The sequence below is a fragment of the Martes martes genome (assembly GCF_963455335.1).
Source record: "Martes martes genome assembly, chromosome: 4".
Lineage (NCBI taxonomy): Eukaryota > Metazoa > Chordata > Mammalia > Carnivora > Mustelidae > Martes > Martes martes.
Window position 1 is genome coordinate 26,407,583 of NC_137891.1, and position 18,885 is coordinate 26,426,467.

Here is an 18,885-nt window from a genome sequence, read left to right on the forward strand (position 1 = left end):
TTTGATGTGATGAGTCAAAGGGAATGAATCAAGCTACTGTTGAATCATATACGTAATCAATGACAAAGTGGAGCTGCTAGAATTGGAATAATATCAGCTGAAAGAGATAAGATCACTAAGACGGATGATATGATCCATGTTTCGATATAGGATGATTTGAATATGAATTAAGAGAGACCCTTGAGGAAATTAATAAAGCCCTTAAAATATAGGTGAATGAATTTTCATTTTACAATGTTGTGGTGAAAGTAAAAATAAAAAGAATTAAATTTGATTTGGATTTTTTCTACCTTTTTTAAAATAAAATTTTGGTCACTCTGTTTTTCTCCTGGGCTTGTTATCTCTAGGAAACTGCATAGTGAAAATCAGAATGGTCATCTAATTTTTAGAATGTAATTTTATTTTTTAGCTTATAGCAGTCTATTTTTTATCTGAAAATATAGAAATGTGGCTATATAAGGTAATTGGACTACTTATGGATTCAGTTAATAAAAAAATTTTACATAAAATCTATTATCTTTGGGTAGTTTCCTAGGATCTGAGAATAAAGAGTCCAGTAAGTAAGATCTCTGGTCTCTAATATTTCACAGAGTGGTGAAATTGCATCAGCATTCCAAGCAGTTTCACCCTTTTGAGTATTTTCCACCAGGGTGATTTTGCAAATGTATATTCATTTGCTTGATTGGCCAGTAGAAACACGCGCGCGCACACACACACACACACACGCACATTCCTTTTCTGTTCTTAAAAAAAAAAAACACACACACACAGTCCAATCAATCCCCATGGGTAAATTTGACTTGTTCATTTTAATGATTTTTGGAATAATTTTTGGACTAAACATAATTTAATAATAATGGCAATGCCCCCATCCTCCCCATTCCATAGCTAGCCAGAGTAGAGATGTTAGTAAAAGGGTAAATTTTCCCTCACATAAATTCTACCTGCTAATATTCAGCCAGGTTAAGATTATAAATGAACTGTGAATTGCATATTTAATTAATTTTTCTCTAAAAGATGCCCCACAAACAAGAACTCTTTCCCTCTTTTCCAGACAAGTCCTTATAAACCCACTGCCAGTTCTGGAGTGGGAAACTTCCCCTAAATAAACTAGTTTTGTCTTGGGTAGGTAAAAGAATATATCATATGATCAAGGTCAACTTTGGCAGAAGAATTATGTTGAGAAAGATCCATGAAATTAAACCAAGCTGGAAGGAAGATTTTGCCGTAATACCAAGTTCATAAAAGTACTCTGATTGTACAATTTAGTGAAGTTCTTTTCTGTGATCTTTAGAATGAGAGAAAATATCTAAAAACTAAGCACACATAAAAAGTCATTTAAAAATGTAGTAAAGGATCCTTACCTTTTGATGTCTTAACAGCCAGAGCCACCTTTGATACCCAAGACACGCAGTGCGTGTAGTATTTAAGGAAGAAGATACAATCTGCACCAGGACAGGGCTTGTCAAGGGCAGTAAGGATTGGCTTTCAGGGCGAAAAAGAAACACATTCATTTGTTTCTTGGAATTTTTTTTTTTTTTTAACCCACTAGGATTCCTTCCAAAATGATTAATGCCCTGTATCTGACAGGTCTTGGCGTTTGGGCCGAGGACCGCATACTCAGTCAGATCCAGTGATAAATGAATCTGAGGCTTTTGTTCCAATAACCAAGAACAAAATCCTTACTGGATCTTTGTTACCAAACTGAGAATTCTCCAAGACTTTTCTTTCTTTCTCTTTTGTAAAGAATAGTTCAGGGAGATGGAGATACTCTCACACAGCAGAAAGCCGGAGAAGATATCCCAGCGTGACACTGGGTAAAGTGAAGCTAAAAAAAAGTCATCTAAATCTCCTTATGGAGAGAGAGCTATCTCTCAGTGCAGTGGTTCTCAGACAGGGGTGATTTTGCTTCCCAGGGGATAGTTGACAATGTCTGGAGATATTTTTGGCTGTCACAGTGTGAGTGAATGAAGTGTGCTATCAGTATCTAGGAAGTAGAGGTCAATGCTAAACATTCTCAATGCATAAAGCAGCCCCCTCCATTCAAAAATTAGTTAGTACCAAATGTCAGTAGTGCCAAGGTTGAGGTTGAGAAAATCTACCGCTGAGATCTAAAAATGAAACCAGTGTTTGAATTGGGAGATTATATAAAACCAGAAGCATTATCAGAGAAATGATCACCTTTCTGGTACTTTGTTCCGCTATAGTAGAATTATTTTATGAACCTGAAACCTGGAAAAGCAAATGTGTGATTATGTCTGGGTGAGAATTTCCATTACTGCATTGTCTCTACTAGAAAAAAAAAAAAAATGAGGTTAACTCAAACATCCAGAGTTTGGTTACATAAACTATATTGCATGTATATCCAAGTAAGGGAATAAAAGTGTGGGCAATGTGACCCTATTTTATTTAAAAATGCATATTTATAATCCTCACTTAAGAAGTTAAGAGAGAAAGTGGTTTTGAAGTGGCATAGACTAGAATTACAACAATTATGTTTTATTTTTAGCATAGAGATTATCTACTTAGATTTATCATAAATGATGCCACATGGGCATCAATTGCATGATAGAAGCTAATAAGAAAAAACTCCCAGAAAAACAAATTCAAACCTTTAAAACAATGTATATTTTTTTGAGAATTTAAGCTCATTATTCCTTATATATCATTCACATATTTATTTTTTAAACAAATATTTACTTAAACTTTTATAATGGGTGATGCACTAGATGAGGCTCTGAAAATATAACAGTGTAGAAAAGAGACAAAACAATTGTCTTTCTGGGGTTTATTGGTGCGTGCGTGCAGGTGTGTGTGTGTGCACGTGTATGTGCCTGTGTGCTTAGGGGTTTTGGTGACCTTTGAAAAGATTTTTCTTGCAATGAAGCACAGCATTCCGTTGTCATGCCCTGATGTCTCTGAATTTTAAGGTAAAATCCTAAAGAGCCCCTCTTCTAAGGTTTTGTCCCAAAAGACCAAAAGCCTCTTTTTTGTTGCTAAAAATAAACTGATGGTAAATGAATTGACAGGAGGAGCAGGTACTGTTTACAAAGACTGTTGCTATTGGAAACTCCCTCTTTGACTGGCCTTTGCTTCACAAGGAAGACACCAAACAAATGCTTGGGAAGTTGTTGTTGTCAGGCATTTCATTCACGATGCTGCCACAATATGCAAACTCTCTTTCGGTGCCTCTTTGGAAAATAACCCCTCTGGCCCCTTACAGTGGCTGCATCTCAGCTCACTGTGCCTTAGGATCAGGTTAGCTGTTCTTTCTTGCCAGGGTTCTGTTTCCATCTGCAAACTGTTACCTAGAAAACAATAGATTGTAAGTGTGCGCCTTCATTTCCCTCTTCTTAATTGGAATATAGGTTAAAAATAGAAAAAGACAGAAGGTAAAATGAAACAAAATAAATCAAAGTCTTAATATTCACTTTGATATAGTTGTAAATTTGAAACAATTTCAAAACTGAAATTTCGAAGTGACATTCCTGGTAAATAAGCAGGATTTGATTTCTTATTCCACTCAGTTGTACAATTTAAAAAGTTGTTTCCTCTGCAATAATTGAAAGAACAAAAAACTGTCCTATATGCAAAATTCTTATTAGGAGTCAGACAGAAACACTCAATGAGTGTGATTTCAGCAAACTATCTCCAGGGCTCTGAGGATTATCAGGTGAAGTGCCCTGAACCTTGTTCTTTAATTTAAATGTCATTATTCGCCGTCTTAAAACTTCTTAGGCTTAATGGATTAGAATAATATGAAAGAAATCTTGACATTCATAATTTTTAATGGTAAATTAATAAATACAATGTAATTGAAGTTCTATTAAGGTCTTCCATCCCTTAATCTACTTTTAGTCTTTGACCCTAGATCTCCAAAATACATCTCTAGTCTGATCCCCCATCCTGCTGGCACCCATGAGATGATCAGGGAATCCTTGCTGAAGAATTAATTACAAGTAAAAATGAAAGAATATAGCCCAGATTCACTTCATGAAATTATTTACCCTCTTATGAACAAAAAGATTTAAAAGGCAAAAAAAAAAAAAAAAAAAGACACTGAAAGGCAAGTAACCCCATATTTTTTTTTTAAATCTCCAGAAAAGAAATAGTATAACTTTCTGGATTTTCCTTTTTTCTCTTAGTTGCTGGAAAGTTTTTAGACAATTCCTTGTCCAAAGCAAGCTTAAATCATGTAACTCACACAGCAAATTTGCAAAATAGCTAACGCTTTTGTGGTTTATATATAATCTTTGTTTTACCTTATTATTAAATATCATATTTAAAATTATTTATGTTTTCTCTGCTGTCTCAAGTCTTCCTGAAACTTCTGGTGTGGCATCATAAATGATAATATTGTATATGTAACAGAGCTAGCTTTATGGGCTAATAAAATTAACAGAACCTCGTGCTCAAAAGGGTCCCGTGCTGGGATTTAATACTCTGTGATTGCTGTCTTAAATTTTTTTTTTTTTAAGATTTTATTTATTTACTTGACAGACAGAGATCACAAGTAGGCAGAGAGGCAGGCAGAGAGAGAGAGGAGGAAGCAGGCTCCCCGCAGAGCAGAGAGCCAGATGTGAGGCTCAATCTCAGGACCCCGGAATCACGACCTGAGCCGAAGGTAGAGGCTTTAACCCGCTGAGCCACCCAGGAGCCCCTACTGTCTTAAAATCCTTAATTCCAGCTTTAAATTTGTATTTTGTAAGTGAAATCTACTGGGAAAATGGAGCATGTGGTGAGGGCTTGGAGCCTCTGTTTATGCGCAGCCAGCCTCTCTGCCTTCCTGTCTTCCTAGAATGGGTTACAGGCCATTCACCCTCTAACGTGTGGTGTCCCTGGCCTTGCCTGACCTCCCCATTCTCACTCGTACTCTGGGGTCACTGATGCTCTCTGCCCAGCCAGTCCATGGTTCATCAACAATGGGAGGCTCACAGTGCAATTTTCTTCCACCCCTTTGTGAGGGCCTGGAGCAAGCATGAAATAGGTAGAAGCTGGGGATATTTACAGAGTCTTAGAGCAGAACAGGGCAGCAGCTCTCCCTGTCCTGGGCTGGCAACAGCAAGACATATTTAGTAAGAACTTTATGTAGGCCTGTCACTGATCCCCGGTCCAGAAAGTAAATGCCTCCCAGAGTGGAGGTTGCAATTTCTTGGAGGTCACTCTTTCACTTGAGTTGGCAATGAGTTGGCGAAAATGGTAAATTGATTTCTCTGTCCCTAGCTATGGCATTGTCATTGCCACAAATCATGTATGCTGCCCTGCGTGTAATAGATTCACATTTTATAGCTTATTCATTCTTTCATTTATTCAATAGGAAGTATTCTTTTTGAACCTAGCATTGTTTTAATTAAAAACTATTATGGGGTGGGGGGCGCCTGGGTGGCTCAGTGGGTTAAGCCTCTGCCTTCGGCTCCAGTCATGATCTCAGGGCTCTGGGATCGAGCCCCACATTGGGCTCTCTGCTCAGCGGGGGGAGCCTGTGCCCCCCCAACCCCTGCCTGCCTCTCTGCCTACTGGTGATCTTTGTCTGTCAAGTAAATAAATAAAATCTTAAAAAAAAAAAACAAAACTATTATGGGGGGCACCAGGGAGGTTCATTTGGTTAGGCATCTGACTCTTGATTTTGGCTCAGGGCATGGTCTCAGGATGGTGAGATCCAGCCCTGAGTCAGGCTCTGTACTGGGTGTGGAGCCTGCTTACGATTCTCTCTCTCCCTCTCCTTTTGCCCCTCCCACCTCCCCCCTGCTGCCCCCACTTGTGCTTTACCCATACTCTCTCAAAACAAAAAACAAAAAACAAAAAAAGCCCAAACTATTAAAATATCCAGCTGAGTAACACTATGAAGAAAATATGCTCTCAGTCCACCAAGCCTGATCAGTTAAGAGATTTCAGTTGCCATATATATGATTTCAAATGTTATATTAGAAATCTTGACTCTATAGGATGACTTCTCATGATCTCCTAATGCATATTAAAAGGGGTTATTGCATCAAAGCGCCTTACAGTATAATAGTTTATTAACCTAGCCTCTTCAGAGTCTAAATGACAGTTTCTGAACCATATGCATAGAATCTATAATAAGCATACCCAATCATAATCAGGAATTCCCAGTGTGTGGTTTAAATATACTTATGTTTTATGATTAAAAATGAGCATGATAACTAATTTTCCCTACTTATATATTAAGTATGCCATATGCTTACTACTTCTCTCCATTAAATGGCACATTAACCATCTGCTCTTCTAATCCAATACTGATAGTAATCAGTTGTGGAGACCCAGGTATACCAGCCAATGGACTGAGATATGGAGATGATTATGTGGTTGGACAAAATGTCTCTTACATGTGCCAGCCGGGCTATACAATGGAATTGAATGGTTCCAGAATTAGAACTTGTACAACTAATGGCACATGGAGTGGAGTAATGCCAACTTGTAGAGGTATGATAATTTCTTCAATATTATCAGTGATAACTGCTGTATATTTACTTTTTAATGTGAAAAATGTAAAGTAAGCTTAAGCAGTGTTTTTGTATTATTTCACTTTTTTCTGATACTGAAAATTGACTGCTGTAGTTTTTATTTTGAAACCATACAGAAAATAAATAGAGAATATAAACTATTTCAAGAAAAATATTATATCTTATTATGGGTAATGACAATGATTTTTAGTGCAGTCAAAACAACAAAAATATCATGTGCTCTGATATGTACTCACCTTCATCATTTATATCGATTAGTGACTATTTAAAAGAGAATATAAGCTTAATGAATTAGAATTTTAACTTGATGATCCACTTGGGTCAAACAACTCAAAGATGGGAAAAAAAACTTTCTGTAACTTGAGAAAGTCACACTAAATTGTAAAACTAACTCTTCATAAACAACATGTTTCTTAGTGCAATCCAGAATTAATCTTGTTGTCCATAGAGGCATAAATTTGTTACTTTATGCTATTTATTTTTTCACTGGAGATATGATATTTTGCCAATTTTTCTGATTATTTATGGAATGCTGTAGATGCAATATCAGGCTATTTTTATTGTTTTATAATAATACTGAGATTTCTCATTCAGGTGTCTTTCTAAACATCTGTGAATTGACAGTTGAACAAAAAGAATAGTTTCAATGTGTGTCTTTTTCTTCTGATTACACTGTTTCTAAATCAGATCACTGTATATATACAGTTAATATATGAAAGTATATGAACACCCATCTTATATTTAGAAGTTATTTCATGCATCATTAATTGATTCTGTTAATGATAATGTAACTCCAAGAATTATTCATATATGTTGGTGATCATACAAATAGACATTCCTCATTTTTAGATTTTGCAATGTGTGCCCCTCTTTTTCCCTTCATCTCTGTCACATTATCCTACCCATCTTAGCTTCAAGCCAGCTTATAAAACAAATTTTAAAATAAACGTTTAAACATTTAATAATTTATTTAAAAACCCTACAGTAAATTTTAACATATGAATTTAAGTGGTTGATAGAACCAATTTGGATATTTTAAAGAGATACCTGATGTAAGTTTTTTCCAATGTCACAGAATTACTTACAAATTCCTTGCTCCAATGTTGACACTATATATAGCCAAACAGCCCTGATGTTCAGGCTGTCTAAAGGTCATTGGAAAAATAATTTTTTATAAAACCAATAATTTATCAGTTACAGTATACTAGATGGAAGGTCACCCTCTATTTGCTTCCCTTAGATGTCAGGCAGCTTGTTATTTTCTAAGAGAATCTCTGACAACCAGTAGCCATTATGTTGCCAAGAAATAGTCACATCCTAGAGGGATTAATTCCAGGGGTGTTTCAGGACTACTACCAGGAGAATAAAACATGTCACACCATATTGTCCTCCGAAAGATTAAATTAGCACATATGCTTCTTCTGATGATTTTTTTCTTTTCTTCTTCTTCTTCTTTTTTTTTTTTTTACACCCGGGATATTTTAACAGCTGTGTCTAATCACTTTTAATGTAATTGCAGCTGTTACCTGCCCAACTCCTCCCCAGATTTCTAATGGAAGGTTGGAAGGAACAAATTTTGACTGGGGCTTTAGTATTAGCTACATCTGTTCTCCAGGCTATGAACTATCCTTTCCTGCTGTTCTGACCTGTGTAGGGAATGGTACCTGGAGTGGGGAAGTACCACAGTGCTTACGTAAGTATAATCTCTATACTTAAAATTGTTTTTTCCCATGTCCACTCTCTTGAAACTACTTGACTGAGATTAGAGCTGTTACTCAAAATTTTCAGATTTTGCTAAAACAAATATGAGATTGTTAAAGTGCATTCTGAGGCATAATTAAAATTCAATAAGAAATCATATTTACCAGTGTACTTTTTCTGTAATCTTACTGTTATGTTCTTTTTGATCTGACTCTAAATATTAAACTAAACTGTTTTGCTTGCAACCTTCTTAAAAAATTATTTCTCAAATTAAAGACTCTTTAAGATTAATTCTACTACTGGAGAAGTTGTTCTTATTTTGTCCAGTGTGTCTCAATTGAGTGCTCCAATTTACTCCCAAATTTCTTTCCACAATAAATCTATGTTACTTGACATGGTCATTCAAATCAAGTTCTTAAGATACTATTTGTCATGATAATGCTTGTGATTATACCTAAAATGATTAGGGTAAGCATGGAGAAGAGGGATTAATATTTTCTTACAGAAGTCACTTTACAATATATGTTCCAGCAAGTGTCACTTGAAAATTAATTTGGAAGACTGCAAACAAAATAAAAGTCAGCTTTGTGTTTTACACAAATTATTGTAGCACATGATATGGGCAACCTTCATGCTGAGGTGTCTAATGTGATCCTGTTCCTTGTCTTCCTTCCCCACCTGTCCCCATGGCCTTGAAGTTAGGCAGATATAACTGATGAAATGACTTGGAACCCTCCAGTCTTCTCATTCACAGTGGAAACCAAATTGCATATGGCTTCTGTGCCCTTTGTCTTCTTTTCTCCTGATCTCATCATATGCTACTATCTCACAGAAATTGTCCCTTAAAATTGTGTTTTATGCTGAGGATCGTCTTAGAAAAGACCAATGTGCTCTAAATAAGAGTAGATATTCCATGACTACCTCAGAATAGATAGGGACAAGGAGATTTACAGAGATGAGTTCATGGTAAAGTTTGTTTGATACAACTGGGAAAATCTCAATCAAGAAATATCTTGCTATGGGACGCCTGGGTGGCTCAGTTGGCCAGAAGGCAGCTGCCTTCGGCTCAGGTCATGATCCCAGCGTCCTGGGATCGAGTCCCACATCGGGTTCCTTGCTCGGCAGGGAGCCTGCTTCTCCCTCTGCCTCTGCCTGCCACTCTGTCTACTTGTGCTCACTCTCGCTTCTCTCTCTCTCTGACAAAAAAAAAAAAAAAAGAAATATCTTGCTATGGTATTTTCTCTTTTGGTTCTATTAAAATGCAAATAATAATAAAATACTATTGACGTTATATTATAACTATCCAAATGTAATTGGGCTCACTTTGTCCAATTGTTTCACATATATGATTTCTATTACATATAATGGAACTCCTAGTAAGTGTGTTTACTCATGACATTTTAATTGATAATGACACTTGGGCTCAGAGAAAGGAATCAAATTGTAGAGTCACTGTGTGACCCTGTCATCATTTAGGGGACCCCCTACATTGTTATATGGCCTACAGTTTGTACTGCCACAAAATGAGAGTATGAATTCCAATTCAAGGTAAACTAAAGAGTTAATGTTCTTATCCATTTATAGCCAAATTCATTCATTTTAGGGACTTTGTAGAAGGGAAAGTCTTTTCTCTTTCATTTTGTTCAAAGTATGTCCTTTTATCCTAAAGTTTATGTCATTGTGAACTGAAGCCTTTTGAAAATAAACCCTGTGTCTTAAGCCTCTAAACTAATAGGTTGTTTGGTTTAGTACATGAAAATCTACAGAAAGAAACCAATGGAATAATGAGGAAGTGAGGGGCAGGCAGGGAGCAGAATTGAAGAGTTTATGTGATCGCATCTCCCTCCTTTCTTTTCTTTGTTGAATAAAGATAAGATTCTGAGAGGAATGACTGAGCAGAAGTAAGTGAGAGAAACACTTCAGAAGTAGGTTACTAAATAATTTTACAGTAGAAGTGATTACTAAGCTGAAATGCCCATTGATAATGTTTACTGAGGAAACAGCCATGGAATTCAAAATGTGCTAGAGACTCAAAGGTTAGTGAGATGAAGACCATGGCCTCGAAGGTTTGATGTTATATCGCTAGAAATGATGTTATATTACTAATAGCACAGAGATTTACAATACCTAGGAAATAATGAAAATTAAAACAAAACACACTAAACAAATGTTTATTTTACCTGTGTTACTTTACTCTGAAAATTTCCCCTAAGTTTATTTCATTGAATAGTTATTTCATAATTACTTTTAACTTTAACTGCTTTAAAAAGAAAACAAAAACTTCCTAAAAAGAGGTTTGAAAATTCAGGTCTCTCCTAGAGTCTTGAATTTCAGGAAGAGTCTCTCTTTGTACCTTGAGCTTAAGACTGAGGTATTCTGTTATTAAGGTATTTATCCATTCCTGTTTGCCTGGAACATTCCTAGTTTATTCCTGTTGTCCTAGTTGATGTCCTATCCAGTTAGAGGTCTCCTCTCAGCCTCAAAAATATCTTTGGTTTGCAGCATGCGCCATCCTAAGGGAACATTTGTACTTAAAAATGTTTGAATATTATTGTTTGTTTGCCTCATTAGGCGCATAACCTCTCAGGTGCTGAATTTGCAAATTTAAAAAAAGTATGCTTAAAAATGGTTAAAATGATAAAAATATGTTATGTATTTTTACTACAAAAAAACAAATGGAAAGCATATGATATCTTTGTCTAGGTTATCTACTAGATTTGAAACCATCTGATCTCATCCCTTATTATACTTCCGCATGCTCACTCTGCTCCAGCTTCACTAGCCTTATTTTCTCGCCTCCATGTTGGACATGTTTCAGCATAGGACTTTGGCAGGGCTTTTCCTTATCTAGAATGATCTCCCTTGGGCTATCAGCATGGCTAAATGCTTTGTTTCCTCCAGATCTTTCTTCAGTGACAGACACCTGTGCCACCTTGTTTGAAACCCACCCCAGCCCTCACCATTTATCACACCCACACATACACAGTCCATATCTCCTTCGTCCCACACTATTTCTCCACATGGGACTCACTACCTTCCCACATGTTACCTTTTCTACTTATTATATTTATTTATTTTTGTTTGTTTCCCTCACAAATACATAAATTCCACAAAGGCAGGAATCTTAGTTTGTTTACCGATAAATTTAAGTGCCTAAAACTTCTTAGAATAGGTTCTTTTAGTTGTAAGGAAATACATGTTGAATGAAATAATGTATCCAATTTGTTTACAAATTCTGTCAAGATGGTATCTTCAACAGTTTTGGAACATTGAGGTTCCTTGGCTTGATACAGATTGGACTCTATTGGGCTACTTTAATCTTTAAAAACACTAGAAAATCCTTCACCATATTACAAAGAGGAAGACAACAAAACACTGGGGTATGAGCTTGAGTGTTCAACAGATTACAACAGAACAAATAAGTTTATCTGTGATATACATATAAAAAGAGCATTCTGGAGAGGACACCCCAGATCATTATGGGCTGGCTCTTTCTGAGAGAGCTTTCTGTGAATCACATGCCTTTTCAGAAGTATACCCCGACTTCACAATCAATTTGTACAAATGTGTGGTTTGATTCTGGTCAATGCAAAACAACAACAAAAATACCAAAAAAATCTGTAGTTATTAAGGTGGTCTACTAGATGGAAAACACCTCAAGTGGACTTTTTTCAAATATTATGGTGAGTTGGACATTCATTATTTATTACACAGACAAAAGCTAAAAAACTTTCTTTGGGATACATTAACGTGAATAACATGTCACTTTAGTTCAATATTCCAGTTATTTTCATCATTTTTCTAAACTGTTACTCTGATGAATCCTAAATCCTTGCTATAAATATCTTTCTTTTCATTTCCAGCAAAGTTTTGTGGTGACCCTGGTATACCTGCCCAAGGGAAAAGAGAAGGCAAAAGCTTTATATACCAGTCAGAGGTTTCATTTAGCTGCAATTCTCCTTTCATATTAGTGGGATCAAGCACCAGAATATGTCAAGCAGATGGCACTTGGAGTGGTTCATCACCTCACTGCATAGGTAATATTAATTAAAGGATGATTATTCTCAGTAATTTTGTAATTGCTAGATACTAGTAATGCATTATTAATATGTATGTATTAGTTATTTTCTCTGTCCTACAAACTATATAGTTGGTTAAATATGAAAAAACAAATGTAAAATATAGAAGCAATTAGAGGACACTGAAAATGAATACTATTAAAACATGGGATGTTGTATTTAGCATTTAAAACTTCCCAGAGGAACACTCAAAATAACTTTCTTTGTTTATCAATAAATTGAAAAATAAAAAAAGGTCTTAGATTAATAGCATTAAGTGCTAAAACTTGTATATATTCTTATGATTAACGAATCATAGTCAAATTATATTAAACTTGCTCCAAAAATTAATAAAAAAGATATATTGATGGGGCATCTGGGTGGCTGAGTCAGCTAAGCATCCAACTCTTGATCCTAACTCAGGTCTTGAGCTGAAGGTCCTGAGTGCAAGCCCCGCACTGGGCTCCTTGCTTGGCATGGAGATCACGAAAAAAAAAAAAAAAAAAAAAAAGATAACATTGATTTCAAAATGGCTCTAAGCACATTTCTGTAGTTTTAAATTAATTGCCATGTTTGTTAAACCAACCAAATAATTTGTCATCAAACTAGTCAACTCAGACACTACTAGTTTTACCATTTTTATACCTGAATCTCCTACAGGTGTCCATGACAAATGCAAATAACTAAATCCTGTTTCTGGAAAAACTCTTACTTCTTGAGGGGAATATTATCCTACCTGAGATTATAGTTTAGCAAAGTGCTTGAGCCAACATTTTATATATGTGTTCTTTCTTCATATCCTTCATTTTTCCTTAACTTTTTTATCCTCAGAGTAAGTTGGATATCAGTTTGTTATACCTTTACATTAGGAGGGTTCAGATTTCAAGAATTGTATAATTTGTGTATATTACAGTACACCTGAATAGGATTAGCAGGCTTCTGTCCATGGGAAGATGCTATTAGATTTATACTCTTTATTATTACCCATAGTCCTTTTCATTAAGCCCCAGATCACTCAAAATTGTTTTGTATATGAGAAACATGTATTTAAATATCATTACAAATTTTAAAGGATTATTATGTTTATAATCTTCATTTTTAGAACCCACCCGTACCTCATGTGAAAATCCAGGAGTCCCAAGGCATGGATCTCAGAACAATACATTTGGTTTTCAAGTGAGTACTTTAAAAAATATTTCTACTCAGAATAAAACTAGATCAAAAGGCTTCTTTGATTCATGTGCATATAATCGTGTTGACAGAAACAGAAAACATGCTTATATCTGTATTCATAACTGTATAAAAAAGGGTAAAAGGCAACAAAAGCTTGGAAGTAAAAGGAAATTAGGAGAAGAAAAATATGGTTTAAGAAAAGAGCCTAACTGATCATGACAATAAAACAAAATAAAAATTGAAGACAGCTGTGAGCATAGGAAAATCCATAAGTAATAGCTAGTACATAAGAGAGGGCTAAGTAAGAAAAAATGAGGGGATGAATGAATAAATTCTAAAGGTGGATGTGAGAGAGTGAGGAAAAGTAAAGATGAAAGAGGTTATTTTGCAAACATATAAAAATATAGTTATTCAACAAAGCAATTAGACTAAAATATGTTAATCTTATAATGTGTGTATAATACTGAAGTATTTTTAAACATTTCCACTGACATGGGAAATTTCTGAGAAAATAATTTATCCACAATTGCTGGATTGTTACATTGGAATTCTTCAGCATGCCCAGTCATGTGTGACTGACTTTCTTATTTTCTCTTTTTCTAATTTAGATTTTATGTAGAGATTCAGCAAGTTTTTCATTACAGGGATGTTAGGGGAGCCAAAGTGCATACGGACTCCACGAGGAAATAGCCAATATACACATTACCCAATTGCCTTGTGTTGCAGAGTTTTCTAAATTGTACTATTTTGTGTGAAATTCAGTGGGAACCTGAAAAACATTCATTTCTAAAGGAAGTATTCATCAAAGATGCCGTATTTTTGTTGCTAAAAATAGTTTCCATTTATCTACAGTTCAGGCACAGTATGAACATTGATTTGATAGCATTTCCAGTTCTTCCGGTTAGCCTCAGGGCTGTCTACATAATACAAAAGTATAAAAGAAGGTGTCTCAGTCTCCATTACATTGGTGTTTTCAGAGCACTTTAGATTCATATCTTTATAAAATGTTTTATCCGTTGATCTAAATCCTGAAAAATGGACAACTCGTTAAAGAGAATTAGTCCTCATCATATAGATGAAGAAACTGGAACAGAACGTGACTTGGCTTTGATTACTGAGCAATCAGTGACAGCATCCTGAGAGCACACAGAATTATGATGTTAGTGTTTGTGCACTAACTCAGGTGATTTTCTGAAGAGTGTGAGTCTTTTCTAATACATACCCTTTGAAATAATGAGAATGGAAATGAGTAAAAATGAATTCAGTACAGTCATCCAATGAAATGAATAGAATCATTTATTCTGCATTATAAGAATTCTATCATAACCATTGAAAAATGTTATCCCAAAGTTAGTCTAACCCTAAAAGTATATTATTTGACAATAAACATGTGTTGGATCATCATATTCTACTCAGATAAATATGAATAGACTAGAATTTCAAATATGATCAACTTTACGTAATTACATTAGTCTTTTTTTTTTAAGATATTTATTTATTTATTTGACAGACAGAGATCACAAGTAGGCAGAGAGGCAGGCAGAGGGGGAGGGGGAAATCAGGCTCCTTGCAAAGCAGAGAGCCCGACGTGGGGCTCGATCCCAGGACCCTGGGATCATGACCCGAGCCGAAGGCAGAGGCTTTAACCCACTGAACCACCCAGGTGCCCCACATTAGTCTTTTTTAAAAGGGCAAATGATATACTGAATATGTTAAATTAGGGACTTCAACTTTCTTACATGCATATGATTGGTTTGTGTGTTTATATGTATATACATTCTAAATATATTTACTAAGACTATATGGAGCCAATGGAAATTTTAAAAGGTTATATAATTCTAACTGATATTAATGTATTGGTACATTCCAAATAGAATTCTGGAAAAACCATTTTTATTGGTTGAGAAAAACTTTTGCTTGCAAAGTAAGAGAAGCTATTCGAGATAGCTTAAGCCTAAAAGCGTTACAAGCCATGTGCAGGTTTGTCAAAGACCCCAAGGAAAGGGATCTGGGAGACACCCATCAAGCCCAGGATCTAGCAACTGGACAATAGGACTCAGTCTTTTCCACTATTTTATGTTTGCCTACTTTTTTTTTTTTCTTTGCAAATTGGCTATATGACAAAAGGTGCATTTTTCTATTTATCTTTCAGCCACATATGGAAAATAATTAATTGTCTCAAACTCAGTTCCGATTTCTAGAGAGAGAATCAGAATGTTTCAACTTTTGTACCTACATCTGATTTGATCAGGTGGACAATAGTGGCTTAAATAAAATTATAGCTGTTAAGAAGTTGACTTCTGAGAGGGACAAGAGAAAAGGGAAGGTTATGATTTACGCAAGCACTCAAATCATTTTCTTGATTTTTTCTTTAATATGTTTATTCACTCTTTTTCTATATAGATTTATATCATAGATTTTTGGACATAGATATTATTACCTGTTGCTAGAGATGACAAAAACTCTCGTGTTGAAAAAAGTACTCAACGTAATTTCCGTTATATCCAAAATATTGTAAGCTGGAATAATTTTTGGCTAAAGATAGATTGGTAGTGAAGGAAGTAGCTGTCAAAATGATTGATCCAACATCTAGATTAATTATGGAGTAAATGCCAGACACACGTATTTCACTGACTGCTGTATCATTCTTTAAATTGAGCTGTGAGTTTGGAGGACACATCATTAGGAGTTAGGACATGTTACATTAAAGTTATTATAGTTATGAAATATTTTTAATCTGACTCTAGATCTATAATGCTAAGATATTGAACAGTAAGATTTTTAGTGCTACCAAAATAAAGATGGTGATGATGAATAGTTTTCAGATTATAATCTCAATTAGTACATAAGTACATTGAATGGGACAAATGTGCCACATAGTGATTTATTGCTTTTAAATGATGACCACAACATGAATTTTAAAATATAAATCAAGTGTTCTTAATTAAAATATGATCATTTTTTAATACAAACTCATAGGATATCTTACAATTTAAGTTTTGTAAGCCAGGAACCTCAGGGCTGATATTGATGCTCAGTGAAATTTCCTTGCATCTTAAGTGTGTGTTTTCTCCCTTCATTTTTATGATCCTGCCTTTCTACATCGTTTTATTAATAAAAATCTATGTATGCCTTTTATTAGAAGCTACTTCATTTTTTCTTGGGTAAAATGTTTAGTATAAACACATAGTAAAAAATACATATAAAAAATAGTTGTTAAAATATACTACCGAGAAAGTATGTAAATTGGGAATTCTTAGTTTTATATATATACATAAAATATATGTATGCTACATAAATATATATTAAATATATTTTATATGTGATGTTAAAAATAAGATGCAAATAAATACAATGATGAAAATTCTAGGAAAGCAAAAGTCATTTGCTATGAAATATCATGAAAGAGAAAGATCTTACTTAGAATATTCTAAATTTATACAAAATGTCTGTTATGCCTTGATTAGCTATCTAAACTTCATGGCTTAGGAACTGAGATATAACATTTAAAATAAAGAAATAAAAAATTAAGTAGTTTAAAAAGATAAATTATATTTACTAAATAGACATGTCTTATAATTTTATAATGCTTTTGCACAAAACACACTAATTGGGTCCAACTTAAAGTGATTTTTATTCAAACACTGGGTGCAATTAAAACAAAATAGCGAAATTTTAATTCCTGATATAAAATAATATTCAATATTTTTGTATTTTATATAATTAGTTATATAAACAGAGCACTTTTATTGGTAATTATTGGTGGGAAAAATGTACATGAATTATTTTCCACAAATTTTTTGAATTAGATAAAGGAAAATAATTTGTTTCTACAAATAATCAAATTATATTATGCATGTTAGAAGCTAATTTAGAATCAGAAGGACCTCTTATCACAAGTTGGAAAGGATGAACAGCTATATGTAAAACATAATATTAAGTGGTCTTATAACTGAAAAAGCATTTATTAATGCACCGGTATTTGGATAAAATTTTGGTAATTGATTTAACTATAATAAACCCTGAACAAAAAATTGGTCAATTATTAAATTTGTTAATTTCTACCTATATTAGATATTTAGTATAAGTATTTGTGACTCTGACAAAAATAGTTAGTACATAGTTATTTGTGAACTTGAAAAAATAGATAAAAAAACATTTAAATAGATTTTACTTCTCTGGCATCTGATTAATATCTAAAGCAGTATTTATGATGACTTTGGAAAAGTTTACAGAAATAAATAAGGAGAAAAAGTCTTATAAGTGAAAAAAAAGGCTATGTAATCCAACATATTTCTTATATCTTACTAACATCAAGCTTTAATGAAATAACCCAAATGTACCCTTCAAAGAATAAACAGTGATTTAGCTTCCTATGTAAAGTATGGTTGAGATATCACTCTTCTTTAAGAAAGTATAGACATGTACCAAGGTGGATATTCCTGGGAAGTCACTCTCCCCGGGGTTTTCCCAGGAGGTGTACAGGGAATAAGGCTCTGCCCCATGATGTACAGTCCCTTTCCATGACGGAGATGAAGCCAGGACTTGAATCTGTGCCTGCATATTCCTACAGCTTCTCAGAATCCTCTGGACTATGACTGAGGACACAAACCATGTAGGAAACAGCTCTCTAGATCACCCTCTATCTGGATGTAGGTTGATCGGAAAGAAAAACCTTTTATCGGCTGTCGTAGTACTGGATTAAGCTCTTGCCTATCTTATTTCTCAATGATTGCTCACAATTGCAAATAAATTGATTTGAGGAGAGAAGAGGAGCCTCACCTAACACTGGCAGTTAACTCTTATCCTTTTGGGTCCTTTATTTGGCAGAGAGAGTTGCTAAAATGAATGATAAATGCTGTTTTATAAGATATGCCTGGAAGTTTGGAAGCTTGGGCACATTTGACCTCTTTTTCAAACTACCCTTTATACTAAATTTGGGGAACAAGTTCAGTGTTCTGTAGGACAGGTGACCACCGAAATATGAGGAATACAGACAGCACTGAATATGGGCCTGTCTATTAAAACAGTTTGGTCCTTTGACCCACAAACCCAAAGATTCCAGAAATGCCTATGAGGAGAAAACTTGTCTAAGGAAATTAAGATACTACCTGGCCTTTTCTACTGTTCTCAAGTAAACTGGGTTTTCTAACTACAGAAAGAAAGAAAGAAAGAAAGAAAGAAAGAAAGAAAGAAAGGAGGAAGGAAGGAAGAAAGAAAAACTATAGACATGTTAAATCTTTTTAAGTTAAGTAATCAAATGATTTTGTCATTTGTCACTAAATTATTCGTCCTCATTCCTTCAGTAGATCTAAGATTTTCAAGAGTTCTTTGTGCACAAGGGTGAGTAACATAGTCCCTAGTCTAGAGAAACTAACCTCTGGTGTTTGGGTGATTTCTTAGGATAAATGATAACATTGGCAACCTTGAAAGTTGCTAAGGGAGCACATAAAAGAAAGTTCTCCCAA

General features: G+C 34.6%; 1 protein-coding gene across 3 annotated transcripts in view; it reads left to right on the forward strand.

The window, feature by feature from the left end:
• The window catches only part of CSMD3 (CUB and Sushi multiple domains 3), a gene marked incomplete at both ends in the record, with an annotated part of 1,233,164 nt that overhangs the window by 1,188,745 nt on the left and 25,534 nt on the right, over positions 1-18,885 (forward strand). For all 3 annotated transcript variants that reach the window (XM_080802411.1, XM_080802412.1, XM_080802413.1), the window contains 4 exons: positions 6,265-6,444; positions 8,005-8,178; positions 12,050-12,223; positions 13,347-13,420. In XM_080802411.1, the coding sequence (XP_080658537.1) occupies positions 6,265-6,444; positions 8,005-8,178; positions 12,050-12,223; positions 13,347-13,420 (602 nt within the window). The remainder of the gene's footprint in view (positions 1-6,264; positions 6,445-8,004; positions 8,179-12,049; positions 12,224-13,346; positions 13,421-18,885) is intronic.